Here is a 21,197-nt window from a genome sequence, read left to right as displayed (position 1 = left end):
TTTTCTTATTTTTAATTTTCATTAAAAGAGTTTAAAATCTAAAGAAGTAAGCAAATGAAGGAAGTTCTACATCAACTACATATACATGAAAAACAAATTCAACTACGTATAAATAGTATCATTTTTCACTGACGAGGTTAGAATGAACCCATCTTTTTAGTATAGGGAGTCCGTAAGTGCATTTAGTGTAGTTCACCCAAAAATAATACTTACGTGACTTATTTTCCTACTTATGTGATCCTCTTAAATCTTTTTTTTTTTTTTGCTTTTCATAATAACAAAAATTAACAAATTGTATATATTTTGCTTATATAGAAACTGAATTAATGATGATATAAGTGATGTTGAAATAAACGTTTAAATTGGATTAAATATTTGATTTACGAAACTTAAGGACCCAAGAAATATGCTCATCTTTTACGTTTCTCCCACATCGAGTTCAGTGAGAAGTTACAGCAAAATAAGAACCATAGCGCAATAAAGTTTGTCCCTCTGGGAATATCCGATAAAATTGAAACAATACATAGAAAATCAGCATGGCCCTCATCATAAAGATGACACGCACAAATTGAGAAATGGTCTAAATTTTTTTTAGCTATATTATCAACATTTGATTTACATGGTTCCCTATCGTAGGAAAACCTAGTTCAATTACTTTCATATCTAAGTCTTTCAACTCAAAATGCATAAATGACTTTTGAATCAAAATCTAAGGCTAATCAAGAAAAGAGAATTAGGTTATATATATGGTTGTCAAAGAAATAGGCTTATAGGCTTGAAAAGGACTAGCTAGGGAGAATGTAAAGGCATGTATACAATATGATAAACGTGGGTGTATATAAGAAGGCCTTGATCACCTTAAATAATTCCAACACCACGTTTAATATTTCACACATATGACAAGTTCTAGATGTATATATACATGAATGAATGCATAAACGCTCACCAACAATATGGCAAATTAACAGTAGTCTTACTGTCGATAGTACATGTTCCTCCACAAATGACTATTTCATAACTATTATTGAGCATTTGAGTTGTGTACTCAACCTGATGATATGTCTCAGAAGGAAAATCTATATTGAGATTAACGTGCATCGATCCCCGAACCTTGATGAAATAATCTAAAAAAGTTCATATTAATCACCTCTCACTTTCACATGCGAACTGCTAGTCCTAGTCCTGGTCTTGCCCCTTGGGCTTAAGATGCTCGACCATCACCTATTGGCAGTTGAGCCACTAAGTCACAAACGCAAAGACATCTTTCTTCATCCCATGACACCAACAAATTGGCCTATTAGGTTAGTTTTTTAAAAATAATTATTTGAAATTTCTGACCTCGTGAGGTAGTTGGTTTTTTTTTTTTGTTTAAAAAAAAACAAGGTCATTGGGTGTTTCCATGACTATTTTATTCATCACTAAAGTCTTCCAGCAAAAGACAGAAAAATAAAATTAAAAGCAAAAGGAAAGAGAAAACTTAATCAGAAAGAGATGAGACAAAACGCTAATATAATTGTTTTATTAAAATTACAAAATAATAAATTGCACTATTCGGGGTTGGGGATGCTTATTAGTTAAAGACTTTTTTAAAAAAAATATATATATACTCTTTAAATTCCTTTTAAAATGTGGCCTTCTGAAGTAAATATATTAAAAAAGAAAATGCATAAGTACCCCTGAACTATGCCCGAAATCTCAGAGATACACTTATACTATACTAAGGTCTTATTATCCCCTAAACTTATTTTATAAATAATATTCTACCCTTTTCGGCTTACGTGGTACTATCTTGTGGGCCTTGTTAACAATTTTTTCAATTATAGTGTCACGTAGGCCGAAAAGGGATAAAAATTATTTATAAAATAAGTTTGAGGAGATAATAGGACCTTAGTAAAGTACAAGTGTGTTTCTGGAATTTCGGATATAGGTTAGAGGGATAATTGTGCATTTTCCAATATAAAAATGATAACTTTTTGCAAAACTTAACGTTCAAAGATTGATTTTTGCAAAAGAAATAGTTAAAAATCAACCTCGAGAGATCAATTTTGCAATCCAAATTTTAGAGCTAAAAAACGTAAACTTGATCTCTTTTGAGGTTGATTTTAAGGAGATTTTAATAGTGTGAGTGTGTGACTCATGACCGCTTTTTCTATAAAATATGAAAATATTTTTCTTTCATAATTAATATTGCATCCTAAAAGGAGAAAAAGAAAAAGTACTTGTTATTTGAGAATACTTATTTCTTTATATAATAAGAAAATGTATAATATAAATATCAATATGATCCTTTGGGTTATCATTTTTTATTCATATCAAATATGAGTAGGTCGGATATAAACTACATCCATTTTTATTCAATTCATTTTCAACTCGTCTATTTGTCACCCCTATTTTCATCCCTCTTTATACTTTCCTTGTGCCTCACTAAGTGCATGATGTTCTATTATATTGATTTATATTGATTAGAATGCATACAACTGAACCTTTTTGTCAAATCCAAGTTGGTATAATTTATTTAAAATAGGAAAAAGGGTCTGATATACCCCTCAACTTTGTCATTTGGAGCTGATATACCCCTCGTTATAAAAGTGGCTCATATATGCCCTTACCATTATACAAACGGCTCACATATACCCCTGCCGTTACAAAATGGCTCACATATACCCTTCATTTAACGGAAGTAAAAAAAAATAGTTTTAAATTTATATTTATTACTTCTAATTTCTTAAAAAAAATTATTTAGGGGTATATATGATTCTTCTATCAAAGTTCAAGGTATATTTCAATTTTTTTCATACATAAATTATTTTTTGACTTCTTTTATTATAATTATTAGAATTTCTTATTCTTATTTTGTTTTTTTCTTTCATTCCTTAGTTTAAAGAATAAAAAATTAAACTATTTTTTTTGTGTGTATTGTAATTTAATTTCGTAGTCGAAGAAAAAATTTGGTCATCTACAATAAGTTTTACAAGAATATTAGTGAAACATAAATAAATTTGATTATCAAAATAATAATTATAAATTAGTCATTGAAAAAAAAAGTCAAAAAAAAAATATGTTTGACGGGGATTAAATTTACTCATATGGGATTATATTTTTTAGAAAAAAATAATAAAAATTTAGATTAAAATTATTATTATTTTCATTTTCGTTAGAGGAAAAGGGTATATGTGAGCCATTTGTTTACAAGTAGGGGTATATATGAGCCACTTTCATAACAAGGGGTATATCAGCTCTAAATGACAAAGTTGAGGGGTATATCAGACCCTTTTCCCTTTAAAATATATATTGTAATTTTAAGCAATATTGATTGGTTGAAAACTAACATATATAGAGTTCATTTTTATCTAGTTAGCATGAGAGTATTGGGAGCAAATTTTACCTTTGCTCCCTTCCTATAGAGAAGGGCTATGAGTCATAATTTTGTTGGACAAATTGAAATCCACTTGGCATTACCCAAACTATCTTCCCCTTTTCTTTCTCCTCTCTTTCTTACTCTGTCTATTCTCTTTTCTTCATCCATCTAATTTGATCTCTATGTTTTAATCATGTTGAAACTAAATTCTCCTTAAATCTAATGAAAATAAATAATATTCCCTATTCTTTGTAGACAAATTTCACATTTCAATTGCTTTAGCAATTTCATAAAATGATTAGAGTGTCACATTTCCTCCAAATACTTGTACATTTTTCATGTAACAATCCTAGTCCCATTTATTGGTGATTGTTCTTAGATCTTACATAGATCTTTGTTGTTTTTGGTGATCTTATAATGGTGTAAGATATTAGAAGAACAAGATTAGGAATCACACATTGTTATGATTATATTATTAATTGTTATATCATAGTACTAGATAGAAATTAAAGTATAGTGTCAGAAAATGAAGCATGAAACACATCAAAATCAGATTATCTCAGCAAAACTTTTCAATTCTCAAAGGTATATCCATAGCCTTATTGTGTATTTTCTTTTCTTTGGTTCTGGTTTGGTTATAGGAATATCATTAACCTTCTATCTAAAAGATGTTCCAATCACATTAAAGAAAAAACTATTTACTATTCAACCATCTCCTCCATTAATAGTACCACCAAAATCACGCCCTCCACCATCTCTTCCAATATTCCATCAAGAACAAGACGTGACAATGAATAATAATATCAAGAGGAAAATCCCGGGTGTTGGTAGAATAGGATTAACCGATTATATTAAGCCTCCTGAAGCAATGCATGATATGATGGATGATGAGTTGATATGGAGAGCTTCTATGATTCCTAAGGCTAAGATATTCCCATTTAATCGTACCCCAAAGGTTGCGTTTATGTTTCTAGCAAGAGGTAGTTTACCATTAGCACCACTTTGGGAACGATTCTTCAGAGGACATGAAGGTCGTTACTCCATTTATATTCATTCTCAACCATCTTTCAAAGGGGATGCACCTGAAGAGGGACCAATTTTTCATGGTCGAAGAGTCCCAAGTAAGGTATGGTACTAGTACTAACTGCAATTATTCATATTTTATGTGTGATCTGACTCCATTCATTTTTACTTGTTCATTGTTGCAAAAATAGATTTTCACTTTTATTTGTCACTTTTAAAAAGATACATAAATTTTTTTTTTCCATACTTAATTACACTTAGAATTAATTGCTTATTCTCATAGTAATTTTTCAAGTCATAATATTAAACATCAAATAATAGGGAATAGTATGGTAATATAGTCATATCAATTGTTGTTTTCTGAATGAGCTTATCAAATTCAATGTAAAAAGTACAAGTGAATCGCGACAGTATGTGTGAAAGACTATTGAGCTAGAAGCATTGATCTCACTTTAGTCTTTTAGTGAACCAACATACTTTGTCTTTGGGCTTGAGTTGGTCCAGTCTCACTTGGAAGGCTTGTTCATAATGGCCTTCCAAATGAATTATTATTCATTTTTTACTTTTATTATGCTACTATTATTTGAAATATGTAACATTAATGATCAAAGGATGGAAAACATTTGATTTGATAATATCTTCTTTATTGAAAAATATGTAGAGAGTAGATTGGGGAGAATTCAGCATGGTTGACGCAGAACGAAGGTTACTAGCCAACGCATTACTCGACATGTCAAATGAACGTTTTGTGCTTCTTTCGGAGGCTTGTATTCCCTTATATAATTTCACAACTATTTACACCTACATCATGAACTCCACAAAAACCTTTGTGGAATCCTATGATGAATGGGGCCCCGTTGGACGGGGCCGCTATAATAGTCAAATGACACCATGGGTGACAATCGAACAATGGAGAAAAGGGTCTCAATGGTTTGAGCTCGATAGAGAGATCGCGCTCGATATGATCACCGATCAAAAATACTTCAATTTATTCAAAGATTTTTGTAGGCCAGCATGTTACTCTGATGAACATTATTTACCAACTTTTGTCACCATGAGATATTGGTGGAAAAATGGTAATAGAACGTTGACTTGGGTTGACTGGACAAAAGGTGGACCCCACCCTACAAAATTTGCTAGAACTGAGGTAACAAAGGAATTGTTACACCAAATGAGAACTGGAATTCAATGTATGTATAACGGAGAGCCTACAAATATGTGTTATCTTTTCGCAAGAAAGTTCTTACCTAGTGCATTGGATAGGCTTTTAAAGTTTGCTCCTAAGGTCATGATGTTCTGATCAAAATTTTATTGTATCGTATTGCTTTCATAGGGAGGGACTTGTGCCTATAACGAAGGGTCAAGTGATTGCAACGGAAATATTGACCTTTCCTCTAATTTTTGTTTCTTAGATAGGTAATTTAGGCGAAGCACCGTTTTTCCTAGCATTGTTTTTATAAAATTTTGTTGGAGCTAGTTTGGATTAAAAAGAAATAAACCAAAAAAATTCAATATGTCATGTAATTCTTTAATTATTTTTTTAAAATTTTAGTTCATTATTATTTCTTAGTTGTAGCCTAGTAGGTCCTTAATTAGTTGGATAGGTCCTACCTCATTTTCAATGGGACAATATCGAACAAAAGTCACTAATGTTCATTTTTTTTGTTAGTATATTGATTTGTCTGTTGTGGGTGGAGATAGATTAAACTATTTACTGAGAGTTCTTAGATTATTTAAATTCTGCTTGGAGTTGTGTATTAATATATTTTTTAATATCACGGCGAGTGAAAATGTTTTGCTTTTTTTTATTTTGATCACCCACACTAACTCTACGATGGGAATACCAATACCAACCCCAAGCTTAACCATAAAAAGCAAAGTCATGTTATTAAATACTTGGAAAATCATTTTAAACAATTACAGATCAAATTCTCATAAATTTGACTAGTCAACAAAACAAGTGAGGAATGAACTTTCTAGAATCTGTAAGTCATAGTAGAAAAAGATCTAACAAGTATAAAATATGGGGATGCAACCCAATCAGAAAACATAAAAGATGGATAGCAAGGTAGGGAAAAATTCATGATAGCCCAAAAGAGGTAATTCACCCTTGAATTCAGATGTTGTGCATCTCACAATTGAGGTCTCAAATCATTCGCCTAAATATGTCTTGTACTCAATAAATTTAGAGAAAGTGTAGTGTTAATACACAACCAAACTAACTGGTAGGATTATCGGCTAGCTCCAAAATATAAAATATGAAGAGGCAACCATAAATTAATGAGAAGATAATACACAATTACAAACATAAGTACAACATAGCCTAGACTCCCAGTTCTTAGCCTAAATTGATATGCATAACCAACATGAATCATCACAACACAATAAGTCAGTATGATTCTCTCATGCAACTCATACTTACAAATTGTCATGTACCGGTGCGGTACCCATTTTCATAGTTAGTATACGCTATTGGGGTGGTACTCGTTCCCATTGTACTAGTGTGGTACCCATGGGAGGTCCTAGAGGTTACTTAGGGGGTTCACCAAAAATAACATTGTATAATTTTAAGGTATTTTAAGAATTTTCATTTCTATATGTTGATCTTGAACCTTCTGAATGTAAGATTAGAGGTTTGCTTAGTCCTTGAGGGTTCAAAACTCACCTCAAGGTTTCAAAATCAAATCTTAGGCACTACTTTTTTTTCGAACCCCCTTAATGAAAATCATTGATCCGCATGCTGGTACTTATTCCATATGTTAGCGTATCGACATGGAAATGCACAATTAACACATAACTCGAATCAAGCCTGAAAACTCTAAAGAACTTGAGTTTTCCCCTCATTAAGAATTCCACCATTAATTCTAGTTCAAACCCTTCACCAAGAGTAATACACAAGATTTCAAAGTCTTAAGAATCAGAATATAAGTTAGGAAAGTTATTGACTTACTTTTACCAAAGAACTTGCTGGAAAACGAAAGGAAGCTGCCCTAAATCGTCCTTTCTTTATTCAAGAAAAAAGTTATCGAAAATAAGAGGTTTTGGGACTTTTTCTACACAAAAAACATACTAAACCCTCAATAGTGGCCCGACACACTATAGCGTTGTCGCCATAGCAGCCCACCTACTTTAGCAACAATTAATCCATCCCTCTATAGAAGCATGAAACCAACTATAGCGTCTTGCACGGAGACAAAGACTCGTAAATCCTCTCCAAAGCCCCTATTTAGCAACACAACTTTGAAACTTAATGTTCTATGTTAATCCTTTCATGTCAAGTTCGATTCTAGGAGTTTTTCTTACCCAAATTTGATTCAGAATGGCCCTATAGATTATTTAATGTCTTAGATACTAGGAATCATAGGTCAAGCTTAGAAATACCAAATAATCTATTCCCCAATCGTCCTAGACATTACCTTTCTCAAATTTTGTCTAAGACTAGCCTAGCCTAGACTTTTAAGTCATTAACCAAAAAAAAAAATTGACTCGTGTCACATAAATTGGCATAAATTGAGTAACATATATTATTTGAAAAATAAATTAAGAGTACTATAGATCAAAATAATTAACAACTTAAAATTAAAAAAAAAAATATTAAAATTTGGTTAACTCTCAAAATTTTACACGTGCCACATAAATTACGAGAAAGAGAGTAACATATATCATTTCAAAAATTGCATTATAAATCAAAATAATTAAAACTTAAATATTTGTGAAAAAATACATAATCATCCCGTCAAACTTATACTTTTTTTTAAAAGAAAAACCACTAAAACTTTGAAAAGGTCTTAATACCCCCTTATTCTAGCTCGGAGTGGATTTATTTTCCCTTATGATCCTATATGGCACAAGGAGTGTACTTCACTCGCCACTAGCGAGTGAGACAAGTAAAAAAATATTATTTATTTATTTTAACATTCATTTAATTAAAATATTATTTTCTTTTATTTTATTTGTTTCATGGTTTTTTTCGTCTACTTTTACCCAAAAGAGTTCTTAGACTCTTTTTAGCTGAGGGAGATTAATTTAGTGAGATAAAGAGATGAAAGAGGTGTGAGGTTGAGGAGGAGGATAGAAAAGGACTGGAGTCAGAGAGAGAATTTCAGTCTTTACAGATATAACATATGTTGATTTTGAGCAAAACTTAAAGGCGACGTACACAGAAATGGTTGAATGATCGAAGAAGAAGCGCCAGAGATTTGATAGATTTTTTCATATTTCTATTTTATTTTTGATTTCCTAGAGATGATGTTAAGATGATGTTAAAGTGTGTGGGTGGTGGCTATGGTAGAGAATAGCTGGCAGCGTCAAAAAAGAGGTCAACAATGCAGTTGAACATTGAAGTAGAATAAGAATAGATATTTCATTTTTTTAGTAAAACAAATAGAATAAGAATAACATATATAAATATAAAAATATAAAAAATAAAATAATTGACACGTTGTAAGTAACAGTTGGTGCGTGTATACATGTCACACCCCAGAAAATTTTTGAACTAAGACTCGAACCATTCTTTGTAGTGAGTCAGATTTTTACCAAGAAAATTAAAATTTTCTTTAATATTAAGATCAGGTCAGTAGATGTAGCACCTTGAGTTCTAAAATAACTAAATTGGAAATCAAAAAAATCTGAAATTTAGAGAGTTAAGCTAAGTATGAGTTTTGGATCAAATTCAAACGACCATAACTCCTAGCACAGAATGATATAGGTGTGCTACAAGATATCTTAGGAATTATCTTTGAATTATATTTCCAACGCCACTAAGTTTGCTAACTTTCGAGTTTGGATGAGTCAGATATAGCCTTTGAAGTTAGGTTTTCTAGTTAAGGAAAGCTAGCCGAAAATGGTAAGAGGCATTTTGATTTTTTCTTTACCCAATTAGATTTAATTTGTTATTAGTAATATTTTAAGGCTCTAATCTTATTAGGTTCACTTTTATAATCTTAATATACGCCTAGAATTTTAGTTGAGAGTTCAAGAAGAGAAAAGAGGAGAGAATCAAGCGTTTGTCGAGATTCTTACATCTTGATGCGGATTTTTGACATGGGTTTAATCCCTAAGAGTATTAAAGCTTCCATAGTTTTGGGTTAGTTCACCCCACGCCAATCATGTTATATTTGTGAAATTTCATTCTTGAAGTTGAAAGATTAGAGTTCTTGATGAGTTCTTGATAGGTGTTATTGAAGTTCATTCTAAATCTTGTTGTGTTGGGGTTTTGATGATTTCTTGAGATGAATTTAGTGATTTGAGTGTTTTTTGAGTATATTAGAATGTAATTATGTTACGTATTCAAATCCAAGTGATTGAGAAAAACCGTTCGATTCTAGGCGAATTAGGGTGAGAAAACGAGCAAAGAATTTCGTCGAGTCTTTTGGGTTGGGGCCTAGAGCGTCGCACCAGTCGAAGGCCCCTAAAGTATTCCCTGAACTTTAGGGGCTGGTTCCCCGGCCACACATAGCCCCGGGATCACATGTACCATTCAGTTTACAATCGGTTGCTTCGTTTGAGTTCTTTCGAAGGGTAGCTTCACTCTTTTTCGATTCTATTTACTCTAAGCTAATTCTAAGTACCTAAAATCACTCCTAACATGATCATAATCTTTATTTTATTCAAATTCAAGGTAGAGTTGGGAGTTAATTTTTGAGGATTCTTTAGAACATTCTAAGAAAGTCCCTTTAAGTCCTTTTATGGAGTTTCTACAACTTCTAGTAACTTGTTTCAAGACTCGAGCGAGTGACTATGAGAGTGAGGCCAATGTATTCATGAGTCTAATTTTTTATTACGAGATCATTCATATCATGAACCATAACTCTTTAGTTCATAATTCACATTCAAGAGAGAATTAAGAGTATATTTCAAGAAAGTCTTTGAGTTCAATTGTGAATCCTTTGACATTAAATATCGATTTGAGCTAAGTTTTGAGGAAGTGAGAATGAGGATGAGAAGAGTCATTTACATGATTTCCTATTGATGTTTTGACCCTTAAGTCGAGTCGTTCATGCTCATAACTTCTGCATGAACTCCATCAGTTGAGTACCTTTGAAAGGAGTAGTATCTTCAAGTTAGAAGTATTGAGTATTGAGTTCTTAATACCCTTTGAGTTTATCTTCCCAGTCATGGGACTATTACATGTTACCCATTAAGTCTTAGAGTTGAGTAGTTTGTACCCATAATTTCGCATGGACCTTATAAGTCGGACAATCTTGAGATGAGAAGTGTCTTTGAGTCCTTGAGTTGAGTAGTTCATGTTCATAATTCTGCATGAACCCTCTGAGTTGAGCATTCTTGAAATAAGTAGTATCATTGAAGTTCTTGAGTTTCAAATATTAAGTTCTATCTATGGTTATTGAAAACCTTGAATTGAGTCGTGCACGTCCATAATTCGGCATGAATTATATTTTAACAAGTCTATTACAAACGTTTCAACTTTGTTTTAAGACTTAAAGTTCAAGTTGAGTAAAGAGTAAAGAGTAAAGATTGAAGTTTATTTCTTCAAAGAAGTATATGGGGATTATGTATTCCCAAAGAGTTTAAAAATATTTTCACATTTGAGAAAGAAAGGGAACATTGATTTCAAAAGAGCTTTTAAGCTAAGTTTTGATTAAATATCTCAAACCAAAAAAATAAGTTTGTTTTAAAAACATATGAGTTAAGTATTTTTTGGGACTAGTATTGAACATTGATATGGGGATGCGAGTTCATATTGACTCAAATCTACATAACCCATGTAGCCATCATGGGTAGTAAATATCCCGAGCTAGACCGTTGTGATTGGCACCCACACTAACCCTCCGGGGGATAACCACTACTGCAACCCAAAACAAGCAACTAAAAAAACTAAGGCATTTAAGTTACGAAAGCAAGTTAATTAACTACAAATATGGAAATTTAAATACCTAAAATCTGAAAGTCAGTGTACCAAAATATCTAACAAGATCCATAAATCTAATAAGAAGAGATACATCCCCAAACATTAGCTACACATATATCTAGAACAAATGCCTAAGTCCGCAAATAGTGGACATAGATGAAAGAGAATCTCATGGCAGCCCGGAAGAATTGGTTCACCCTTGAATTTGAGCAACGCTCAATGATCTTCTAAGCAAGGTCTGTCAATAGTCTTTTAAAGATACAATGTACTCAACAAAAAAAGAGCAAGTGTAAAATCAGTACACAACCACAGAGTATGGTAGGATCACGCGGCTATCCACAAGTGTAACATAGATAAGTCAAGAAATATTATAATCACATACATATATATCAACATATACAAAACTATCAACATGAAAAATTAACTATACAATTCACATTTATCATCACAGCATTGGTCCTCTCATGGAACCCAAACTCAAACAGTTAGCTTGTCAGAACGTGACAATCTGATCTCATTATAATGTCGGAACGTGGCAACCTATCCCAGTTAGCTTGCCAGAATATGATAATTCGATCCCATTTTTATGCCAGACGTGGCAACTGATCCCAGTTAGCTCGCCAAAATATGGTAATTCGATTCCTTTTTTATGCCAGAACATGGTAACCAATCCAAATTAGCTAGTCGGTACGTGGCAAACTGATCCCCAAACACACATCAAAATCACAATCACAATTATATCATCAAGATCATATATTTACATCATTATTTAATGGTAACATCATTCATTTATCTAAATTACAACAAGTGTGATCAATATTGCAATATTCATACATATACAAGTATCAAAATGAAGTAAGAACATTCATACATCACACAAATATAGAATCACAACCATCATGTACCTCGAAACAAGCTTGAAACACTAAGAAAATTGGTCTTTTCCTTTCCAAAATTGTTTGACTGGCTCTTGGTCTACAAGCAATCATAATAATATGAGAATCAACAAACAATCTCTAATTATCCAAAACTATAAAAATTCTATGAACCCTAGATCAAACTCATGATCCCAATTAACCGATTAGGGTTGTTTCCACCATATTGTCCATAACCATTCACTTCCCAAGAACTAATAACCCCTTCTGTTACATTCTACTGATCAAAAAACGGATTTGGAGAGTTTAAAGGTTACCTTTAGCCTAAAGAATGGTGAAAACGTGTAGAGATCTCCTGGGGTTGTTCCTTATCTCTACAAGTCAAAAAGTGCATAATGAGGTCATTTTGGGGTTTATAAACGACTTTAACTTGCGTCCTGTCCATCACAGCGGCACCCATTCCGCCTCAACGGTGATGCCTGAGCGGAAAAATCCCCCACCATAGAGGGATTCTCAAAACAGTCATCTCCCTCAATAATTTCCAAAACCCCATTTCACAATACACCTATAAACCACGACACTCAGAAAAATACCATTTATGCTAAGTTCGATTCCCGAAGATCTACTCACTCAAATTCAATTCCGTAAATTCATATGGGTTCATTAACGAGTTATCTAACACCTCATGTAATCAAATTCTTAATTAACTCACCCAATTGCTATCATATTTTCCTACACCTCAAAGACTCTGATTTCCTCCAAATTTAAACAAGGTTGGAAAAATCCAACTGCTACTAAAAAGTTTTTCCGGCCACAATTTTTTCCTGTTCACATTTTTATAAATATTAAAACAATTCTTTACAATAGATACCAATTTACCCATCACTCATCCCCGAGTGACCCAATAAGAAAAATAGGCTAAGGAATAAAAGAGGTAGTACCTGATTCGATGAACAATTGAGATACTTTTCTCGCATGTACTTCTCGATTTCCCAAGTAGATTCATCAACTACATGATACTTCCATTGAACCTTAACGGAGTTGATCTCCTTGGTCCTCAACTTGCGCACATCACAACTAAGAATAACAATCGGTTCCTCCTCATATTAAAGGTCTTTTTCTAGCGCGATCAAGTCTCACTTAATGATATAATACCTGTCGCCACGATATCTCTTCAATATAGACAAATAAAATACCAGTTTAACATTGTATAGATTAGGGGGGTAGAGCCAATTTATACGCCACTGGCCCTACAATTCAAGGACCTCAAAGGGACCAATATATCGCAGACTTATTTTATCATTCTTAGCGAATCTCATTTTCCCTTTCATGGGTGATACCTTAAGTAGAACGTTCTCACCTGTTTGAAATTTCATATCTCTTATATTATGATCTGCATACTTCTTTGTATACTCTAGGCTTCTAGAAGTTTAGCTTGAATACTCCTCACCATATCTTGAGCATCATTCCCTAAATCAACCCCCAAAGGTTTCACATCTCCAACCTCAAACCGACCTATGGGTGATCTGCATCCTCTCACATAGAGTGCCTTAAATAATGTCATACCTATATTGAAGTGATAACTATTATTATAAGAGAATCCGCACTAGGGTAAGAAATTATCCCAATGCCCTTCAAAATCAATCACACACGCTCTCAACATGTCTTCCAATAGTAGAATAGTCCTCTCTGATTTCTCGTCCGTCAGTGGATGAAAAGTTATACTAAAAGTGAGTTCGGTACCAAATTCATCATGCAATTTCCTCCAAAACTTGAAAGTGAATTGGGTACCACGATATAAGATGACATAAAAGAGCACTCCATGAAACCTCACTATCTCTTTAACATACACCTTAGACAGTTGTAAAACATTATAATCCATTCTCAGCAAAATAAAATAGGCTGACTTAGTCAATCTATCGACCATTACTCAAATAGAATCAAGCTTCCCCGAAGTCTTGGGAAGACTAACCACAAAGTCCATGGATATTCTTTTCTACTTCCATTCTGGAATTGACATTCCTTGAAGTAAACTTGCCAGCCTTTAATGCTCACATTTTACTTGTTGGAAATATTGACAATTCACCACAAATTTTGTGATGTCTTTCTTCATACCCGACCAACAATAAATACTCTTCACATCTCTATGCATCTTGGTTACACCTGCATGAATAGAATATCGGGAATGAATTCTGCCAATAATTTTTGGTACCAAGTCATCAACTCGAGGAACAAAAATTCTCCCCTTAACACTGAGTACACCATCCCCATCAAGAGTGGCCTCTTGTGCCTTACCATCCGCCATTCTCTTCTTGAGTTCATTTAAATTTTCATCCTCAAATTGTTTGGTTTTGATCTCCTCAATAAATGTGGCATTAACTTAAATGCTAGCTAACACCTATGTAACATCTTGCAATTCAAAATAAGCTAGGAAGAAGCTAAAAACTCGAAATAACCATTTTTAGAAATAATGACAATTCTAGAAGTTTGTTTAAGTTAGGAAATATGAGTTTTTGGTCAACTTCAAATGGTCATAGCTTCTAGCTCAGGATGCGTTAGGTGTACTTCTAAGTATTTTTGGAAAGATTTTGGAATGATCTTTCCAAGGCAGCTAAGTTTGCGCAATTTCGAGTTTGTGTGAGTGAGATATTGCTCTTTGGAAGTTAGAATGTTGGAATAAGGAAAGTCCAATCTGGATTTTGAAGGGGAAGTTTGGTCTTTTCCTTTCCCCAGTAATTTGTTTCATTTTTTGTAATTAATTAGGGGTCTAAGTTGCATTAGATCTGTTTACACTTTTACCAAAAGAGTCAGGGTTTTGAGAGAAGAGAAAAGAAGAGGAGAAAAGAGAAGGGCGTTCAAAAATTCCTCGAGATCATCGAAGTTTAACTTGTGGATTTCATCGGAGTTGATCCCCTAAAAGGTGTGTCAGCTTTTCATAACACTGGGTTCGTTCACCCACGTGTCAAGCATATTTGATTCAGCGTAAATATGTTCTAAAAAGATTGGTATTTGAATGTTCTTGTTGGTTATTCTTGAATTGCTTTCGTTTTTGAACATGAGTTGAGATTTAGGGGTTTCTTGATGTAATAAGTGATGTCTCTTGAGTTCATTGGGTTAGATCCTTGTATATATGATGTGGGTACATGAATCTAAAGTTAATTTGAGAAAAGGAATCGAATTAAGATGATTTTAAATCAAAAAATGCGAGGAAATATTCGTTAGGCTAACCAGGGGATTCAAGTGTAACGCGCCCCATATGGGGTGACGCACCTGCAATGCGCCCAAATGGGGCCTCTGAACTTAGGCCTGGAGCGCCTGCTCCCTAAATGAGCCCGAATCGACTCTTTCACCTAGTTTTCGTAATTCAGTCTATTTAATCCTTTCTAAAGTGTTTTAAAACTTCCTAATTATTCTAACTACTCTAAATGACTTCTAAACAAATAGCAATCATCTAAAAACATGAATTTGAACCGTGAATCCCTAACTTCAAATTCAATGAAAGTTAAGAGCCAGGTCTAGAAAGTTCTTAGAGTCTTTTCAATAAGTCTTTTACAAATGCTTTTATCTGTGTTTTAAGACTTAAAGATAAAGTTGAGTAAAGATAAAGAGAAGAAGTTCATTTCAAGTTTCATAAGTCTTTCACAAACGCTTTAACTTCGTTTTAAGACTTAAGTTTGAGTTCTGCTTAGAGTAAAGTGGAGTCTTTTCTTCAAAGAAGTATATGGGGACTAAGTATTCTCAAAGAAGTATAAAATGTTTTCACATATAAATAAGGTCGGTAATTGAGATTTCCAAAGAACCTTGGGGCTAGTTTTCAGAAAAGAGTAATAGTTTTCTAAATGAAGCAAGAAGGGAAAATGAGATTGCCAAGATAGCCTTTGAGCTAAGTTTTGAGCACCAATCTCAAAAAACAGAAGTAAGTATGTTTTAAAAAAATAAAAGCAAATATAATAATATTTTAGGGAGTAGTATTGAGCACCGATATGGGGGAGAGTTCAGATAATTTACATTCCCTATAAATCATATATCCACCATGGATAGAAAAGGATCATACTTTTATAGATAATTCATTTAGTGCTTTTTAGCATAGACTAGTGGATCCACTTAGTAGTTCATGTTCTATACAATGGTAAGGTATAGGAAGGCCCTAGCAGAGTGAGGCAAAATGATGTATCATCACTATAGCTCTTAAGTGATAGATGTCGGTTAGAGAAATCCCACAGAAGTTAAATGTATTTCATATACACAGTTATTTGTATTTTAACATACATCTCAAATTTATGTTGTATCTTTACATACATACAGAGTTGACATCATGTTTTAAATAGTTTTTCTTCATATTGCACTTACTTTGAATTGTTATATATTGAAATGAGTTCAGTCTTGTAGAGATGAGTTGAGCCAGGTAAGTCCTTCAGATTCTCCTTTTGAATCCTATGTTAGTATTGTTTAGCATTCAAACTGGCACATTCGTATCTATTGATGTCAGTTGGCCTGCATTATATTATGATGCAAACACAGATAATGAGGATCAACATCCAACGCACAGCTGATCTAGTTGAGCACTCCAGAGCCAGTGGTGAGCATCCTTGCATCGGGGAGGACTCTTTTACTTGCTTTCTAATACTAGATCATTAGGATGTTGTAGGTTTGTCCCAACATCCATCTTGGTCATGTTAGAGGCTTCATAGACAATTAGATGTTAGTCCTTGAATCTTTCAGTATTATCTTTTATTGTTAAGACTTAGGTTGCCAGTTAAAACATTCTCAATTATTATATTGATTTCCAGTTTAGTTAAGTTCATTGATATGATTATTGTCTTCTGTTGAGTTAAGTAAGTCAGATCAAGGGTCCGCTCAAGGCCAGCAAATGTTCCTCGAGTGCCAGTCCCGCCAGGGTGTAGGTTCGGAGCGTAACAACCTCGACCCTTTCAGAGATTCCCAACTGCATGAACTTGGACTCTAAGGTATGAATTTCCTTGGGCAAAGGTCGCTTGGTTACACTCAAGTAGGCTAAGCTACCATGTTTACCATTTTTTGATTCAATGCACCCACCACAACATTAGCCTTGCCCAGATGGTATTGAATGGTAACATCATATTCCTTGAGTAACTCCATCCATCTTCGTATTCTCAAATTCATATCCTTCTAAGTGAATACATACTGCAAACTACGATAATTGGTAAACACTTCACACTTAACGCCATAGAAGTAATGTCGCCGAATATTGAGAGCAAACACTACATCTGCCAACTCTAAATCATGTGTTGAATAATTCTACTCATGCATCTTCAATTGATGCTAGGCATGCACATAAGCTATAACATCCTTACCCGGCATCAACATGCAGCCAAATAAAAATGTGAAGCATCACAATAGAGAATAAAATATTTACTTTCAACGGGTAATGCTAGAATAGGATGGTCAAGAGAGTCTTGAGCTTTAGAAAGCTCTCTTCACATTTTTCGTTCCATTTAAATGGTATCTCCTTCATAGTTAAATTAGTAAAATAGGTAGAAATCGAGGCGAAATTCTTAACAAGTCAATGATCATAGCTAGCGAGTCCCACAAAAAATATCTAGCTTCCGTCACTGAACTGGGTCAAACTCAATTCTTAAAACCGCCTCAACCTTTTGAGGATACACCATTACTCCTTCTTTTAAAACTACATTCCCTAAGGGTGCAATCGATTTCAACCAAAATTCACACATAGAAAATTTAGCATACAACTTTTTCTTCCAAGAACACCCAAAACAGTGAGATTATGGTTGGTATGCTCTTCTTCAGTGTTTGAATAAACCAGAATATCATCAATAAATACTATTACAAATGAATCAAGAAAGGTTTTGAACATTCATCAAACTCATGAATGTTACAAGCGCATGGTCAACCCAAACGACATCATCAAGAATTCATAATGCTCATAGCGAGTTCTAAACGTCGTCTTGGGCACATACTTAAGACTAGTTTTTTCAATTGATGTTAACCGAATCTTACGTCAATCTTAGAGAAAACCACTAGCCATTGCAATTGGTCAAAGAGATCATCTATTCGAGGCAAAGGATACTTATTCAGAAAAGTGACTATATTGAATTGTTGCTAATCCATACACATTCTCATGCTACTGTTCTTCTTCTTAACAAAAAAAACTGGAGCACCCCATAAGGAAGCACTAGGGCGAATAAATCCCTTATCATGAAGCTCTTGGATTAGAGCCTTAATCTCTCTTAATTTTGTCAAATTCATGCTATATGGAGGGATATAAATAACATGCGTGAAAGGCTCTAAGTCAATGCAAAAATCTATATCTCTATTCGGAGGCATACCATGCAAGTCATTGGGAAACACTTCACTAAATTCGGACACCACAGGAATAGACTTTATAGATAGAGCCTCAATCTCAACATCCCTAATATGAGCCAAATAGGTCAAACATCCCTGCTTTACTAATTTACTAACCCGAATGGAGGATATAATCTTAACTTGCTTAGGCTATTCCTTCCCGTTAGAGTTACAGACTTAGTATTACAATTAAGCACAACATAATAGGGAGACAACCAATTCATGTCTTATGTCAAAGTCAATCATATCCAAGATCACCAAATCAGCCTAAGTTTGATATCTCATAAATAAAATAGGGCAAGCACGTTAGACATGGGTAACTATGACTAACTCTCCAACTGGGGTAGAAACATGAATAGGGGTACCAAGTACATCATAAATCATATCAAACTTGGAAGAAAATCTCACGAATACATAAGAATAAGTAGAACCCGGATCAAACAACACATCAGTTATCCGATTAAAGACAAGAATAGTACATGTGATCACCACGTCAGATGCCTCTGCCTCATTCTTGCCTGGAAAAGCATAACATTGGGCCCTATCCTCTTGACTATATACTTCCCTGCGTGGTTGCACATTGCCTCTACCTCCACCGCCATTTTCTCTACCTCCACGACCTCGTTGATTACCTTTTTGCCCACCTTGTGGACATCCTCTGCCATTATTACATTTTTCCACGGTACCACTGCTTTGTATGGCTATTGTGCGGAGTCTAGCACATGCAAATGGGGGAAATATCGTCTCATATGTCTAACTTCCCCACAATTATAGCAAATACAATCACAGGATGATCTACTGCCCGTCAAAAACGTGACTCTCTAGCCATCCTGAAAATTATAAGATGGGGTTCCCTAATAATTACTTGTAGAGGTGTGCATAATAGACTCAATTATCTTAGCTTCCCAACGTTTGTCGACCGGATCCTCTAGAATATGAGCCCTAAAAATTATCGGAATTCTTAGCTCTCTTAGAAATCACCTTAGCCTGAACGTCTCGCCTCACCCCCTCCACTTTCTTAACATAATCTGTCACCTCATTAAGGCTCCTCCCTGCAGAATTCATATGAACAAATAACACTTGCAACTCTGAATTCAATCCCTGAATATATAATCGGATCCTCTCCTCTTTGGTATTCACTAAACGCGTAGCATATATAGATAAGGCATGGAACGTGGCCTTATACGCAGCCATATACATATCACCTTGCTCTAAGACCATGAACTCATCCTTCTCGCGCCCCTCAAAGTTTTAGGCACCTATTTTTCCAGGAACAGAGCATGGAACTGGGTCCAAGTGAGTGGTGGTAAAGTAGAAGATCTTCACTCCATATAAGCTCTCCATCATTGTTTGGTCTCACCTTAAAGTTGGAAAGACACGAACTCAAATCCATATTAGTGAACGATACCCAATTTATGTAGTCTCTCATAACAGTCTAAGATGAACTCATACGCATATTCAGCCTCAGAACCCAAAAATAATGGACGCTTAAGCTTCAAGAACTTAGTCAACATGTCATGCTCATTACCGGTCATAACGAAACTCAAGTGGGAGAACCATTGCCACCCATCTTAGGCACAGTGCCAGCAACAGGAGGATTATCTTGAGCTTCAGTAGGTGGAAGAACTCCAAGACCAGCCAACTCTTTTAAAAACATCATAATTTGTTGAGCTAACACCATATCGACGGGGAAACAATCATATTCTCTACCGACACCTCTTCCTCTTGTCTATTCTACTCGACATCTCCACCCTCAATATCATCATCTATATCTTCATTATGGACTATTGGGATCTCGTTTATAGGTGTGTCGCCAATCGGTACATCATGCCAGGAGGCGTTAGTCTCTCACGAACTCTACCCCTAACTCTTTCTTTAACACTTCCTTAATCGCGATCTTTCGTTGCAGGTTCCTTAGTTGTAGCACGAACACTGTTGAACCTTGTATTAACTATGTGCAGACAGAAGAGTGGATACCAATTGTACCCAAGTTATAGCATGAAAAAAGGCAAGAGAAAAATGTAGAGATTTCATAAAGTCCTATAGCCTCTCGAAGAAAAGTAAAGTTGTTCCAGTATCGTTCCGCGAGACTCTATTTGACTCGTTTTGATACATTGAGATCAACAAATCTAGGCTCTAATACCAACTTTGTCACGACCCAGACCAGCGTGATTGGCATCCACACTAACCCTCATGTGGGAGAACCACTACTACAACCAAAACCAAACAACTAAACCAAAACTAAGGCAATTAATTTATGAAAGCAAGTTAATTAACTACAAATGCAGAAATTTAAATACCTAGAACCTGAAAGTTCATGTACCAAAACATCTAACAAAATCCATAAATATAACAAGAAAGGATACATCCCAAACTAATGAACTACTCATCTATCTAGAACAAATGCCTATGTCCAGAAATAGTGGACATAAATGAAAGATAATCATATGGAAGCCCAGAAGAATTAACTCACCCTTGGATTCGAGCAACAATCACTGATCTCCTAAGCAATTTCTGTCAATAGCCGCTTGAAGATGTCTTGTACTTAACAAAGATAAGAGGAAGTGCAGAATCAGTACACAACCACCATGTACTGGTAGGATCACGCGGCTATCCTACTAGTGTAACATAGCCAAGTCAAGAAACATTATAATTACATGCATATATATCAACATATAGAACACTATCGACATGACGAATCAACAATTCATTTCACATTTATAATCAC

At 34.3% G+C, this 21,197-nt stretch overlaps 1 protein-coding gene and 1 non-coding gene across 2 annotated transcripts; both read left to right on the top strand.

Moving 5' to 3' along the window:
* Window positions 1-486: 486 nt before the first annotated feature.
* On the top strand, window positions 487-590 carry LOC114075437. Its single transcript, XR_003575886.1, has one exon. It is a non-coding gene; the product is annotated as a U6 spliceosomal RNA (small nuclear RNA).
* Window positions 591-3,381: 2,791 nt separating this feature from the next.
* Window positions 3,382-5,895, top strand: LOC107006251 (glycosyltransferase BC10-like). Its single transcript, XM_015204855.2, has 2 exons — window positions 3,382-4,484; window positions 5,043-5,895. The coding sequence occupies exons 1-2, from the start codon at window positions 3,885-3,887 to the stop codon at window positions 5,679-5,681; spliced, it is 1,239 nt and encodes a 412-aa protein (XP_015060341.1). The 5' UTR covers window positions 3,382-3,884; the 3' UTR covers window positions 5,682-5,895.
* Window positions 5,896-21,197: the final 15,302 nt, after the last annotated feature.

This window comes from Solanum pennellii, chromosome 12 (genome assembly GCF_001406875.1).
Source record: "Solanum pennellii chromosome 12, SPENNV200".
Lineage (NCBI taxonomy): Eukaryota > Viridiplantae > Streptophyta > Magnoliopsida > Solanales > Solanaceae > Solanum > Solanum pennellii.
The sequence above is the reverse complement of the archived record's forward strand: the minus strand, read 5'-3'. Positions and strand labels throughout refer to the sequence as shown.

Coding starts and splice junctions, on each gene's coding strand:
- LOC107006251 (XM_015204855.2), top strand. CDS start 3,885: ATGAAGCATGAAACACATCAAAATCAGATTATCTCAGCAAAACTTTTC. Junction 4,485..5,042: donor GTCGAAGAGTCCCAAGTAAG/GTATGGTACTAG, acceptor AAAAATATGTAG/AGAGTAGATTGGGGAGAATT.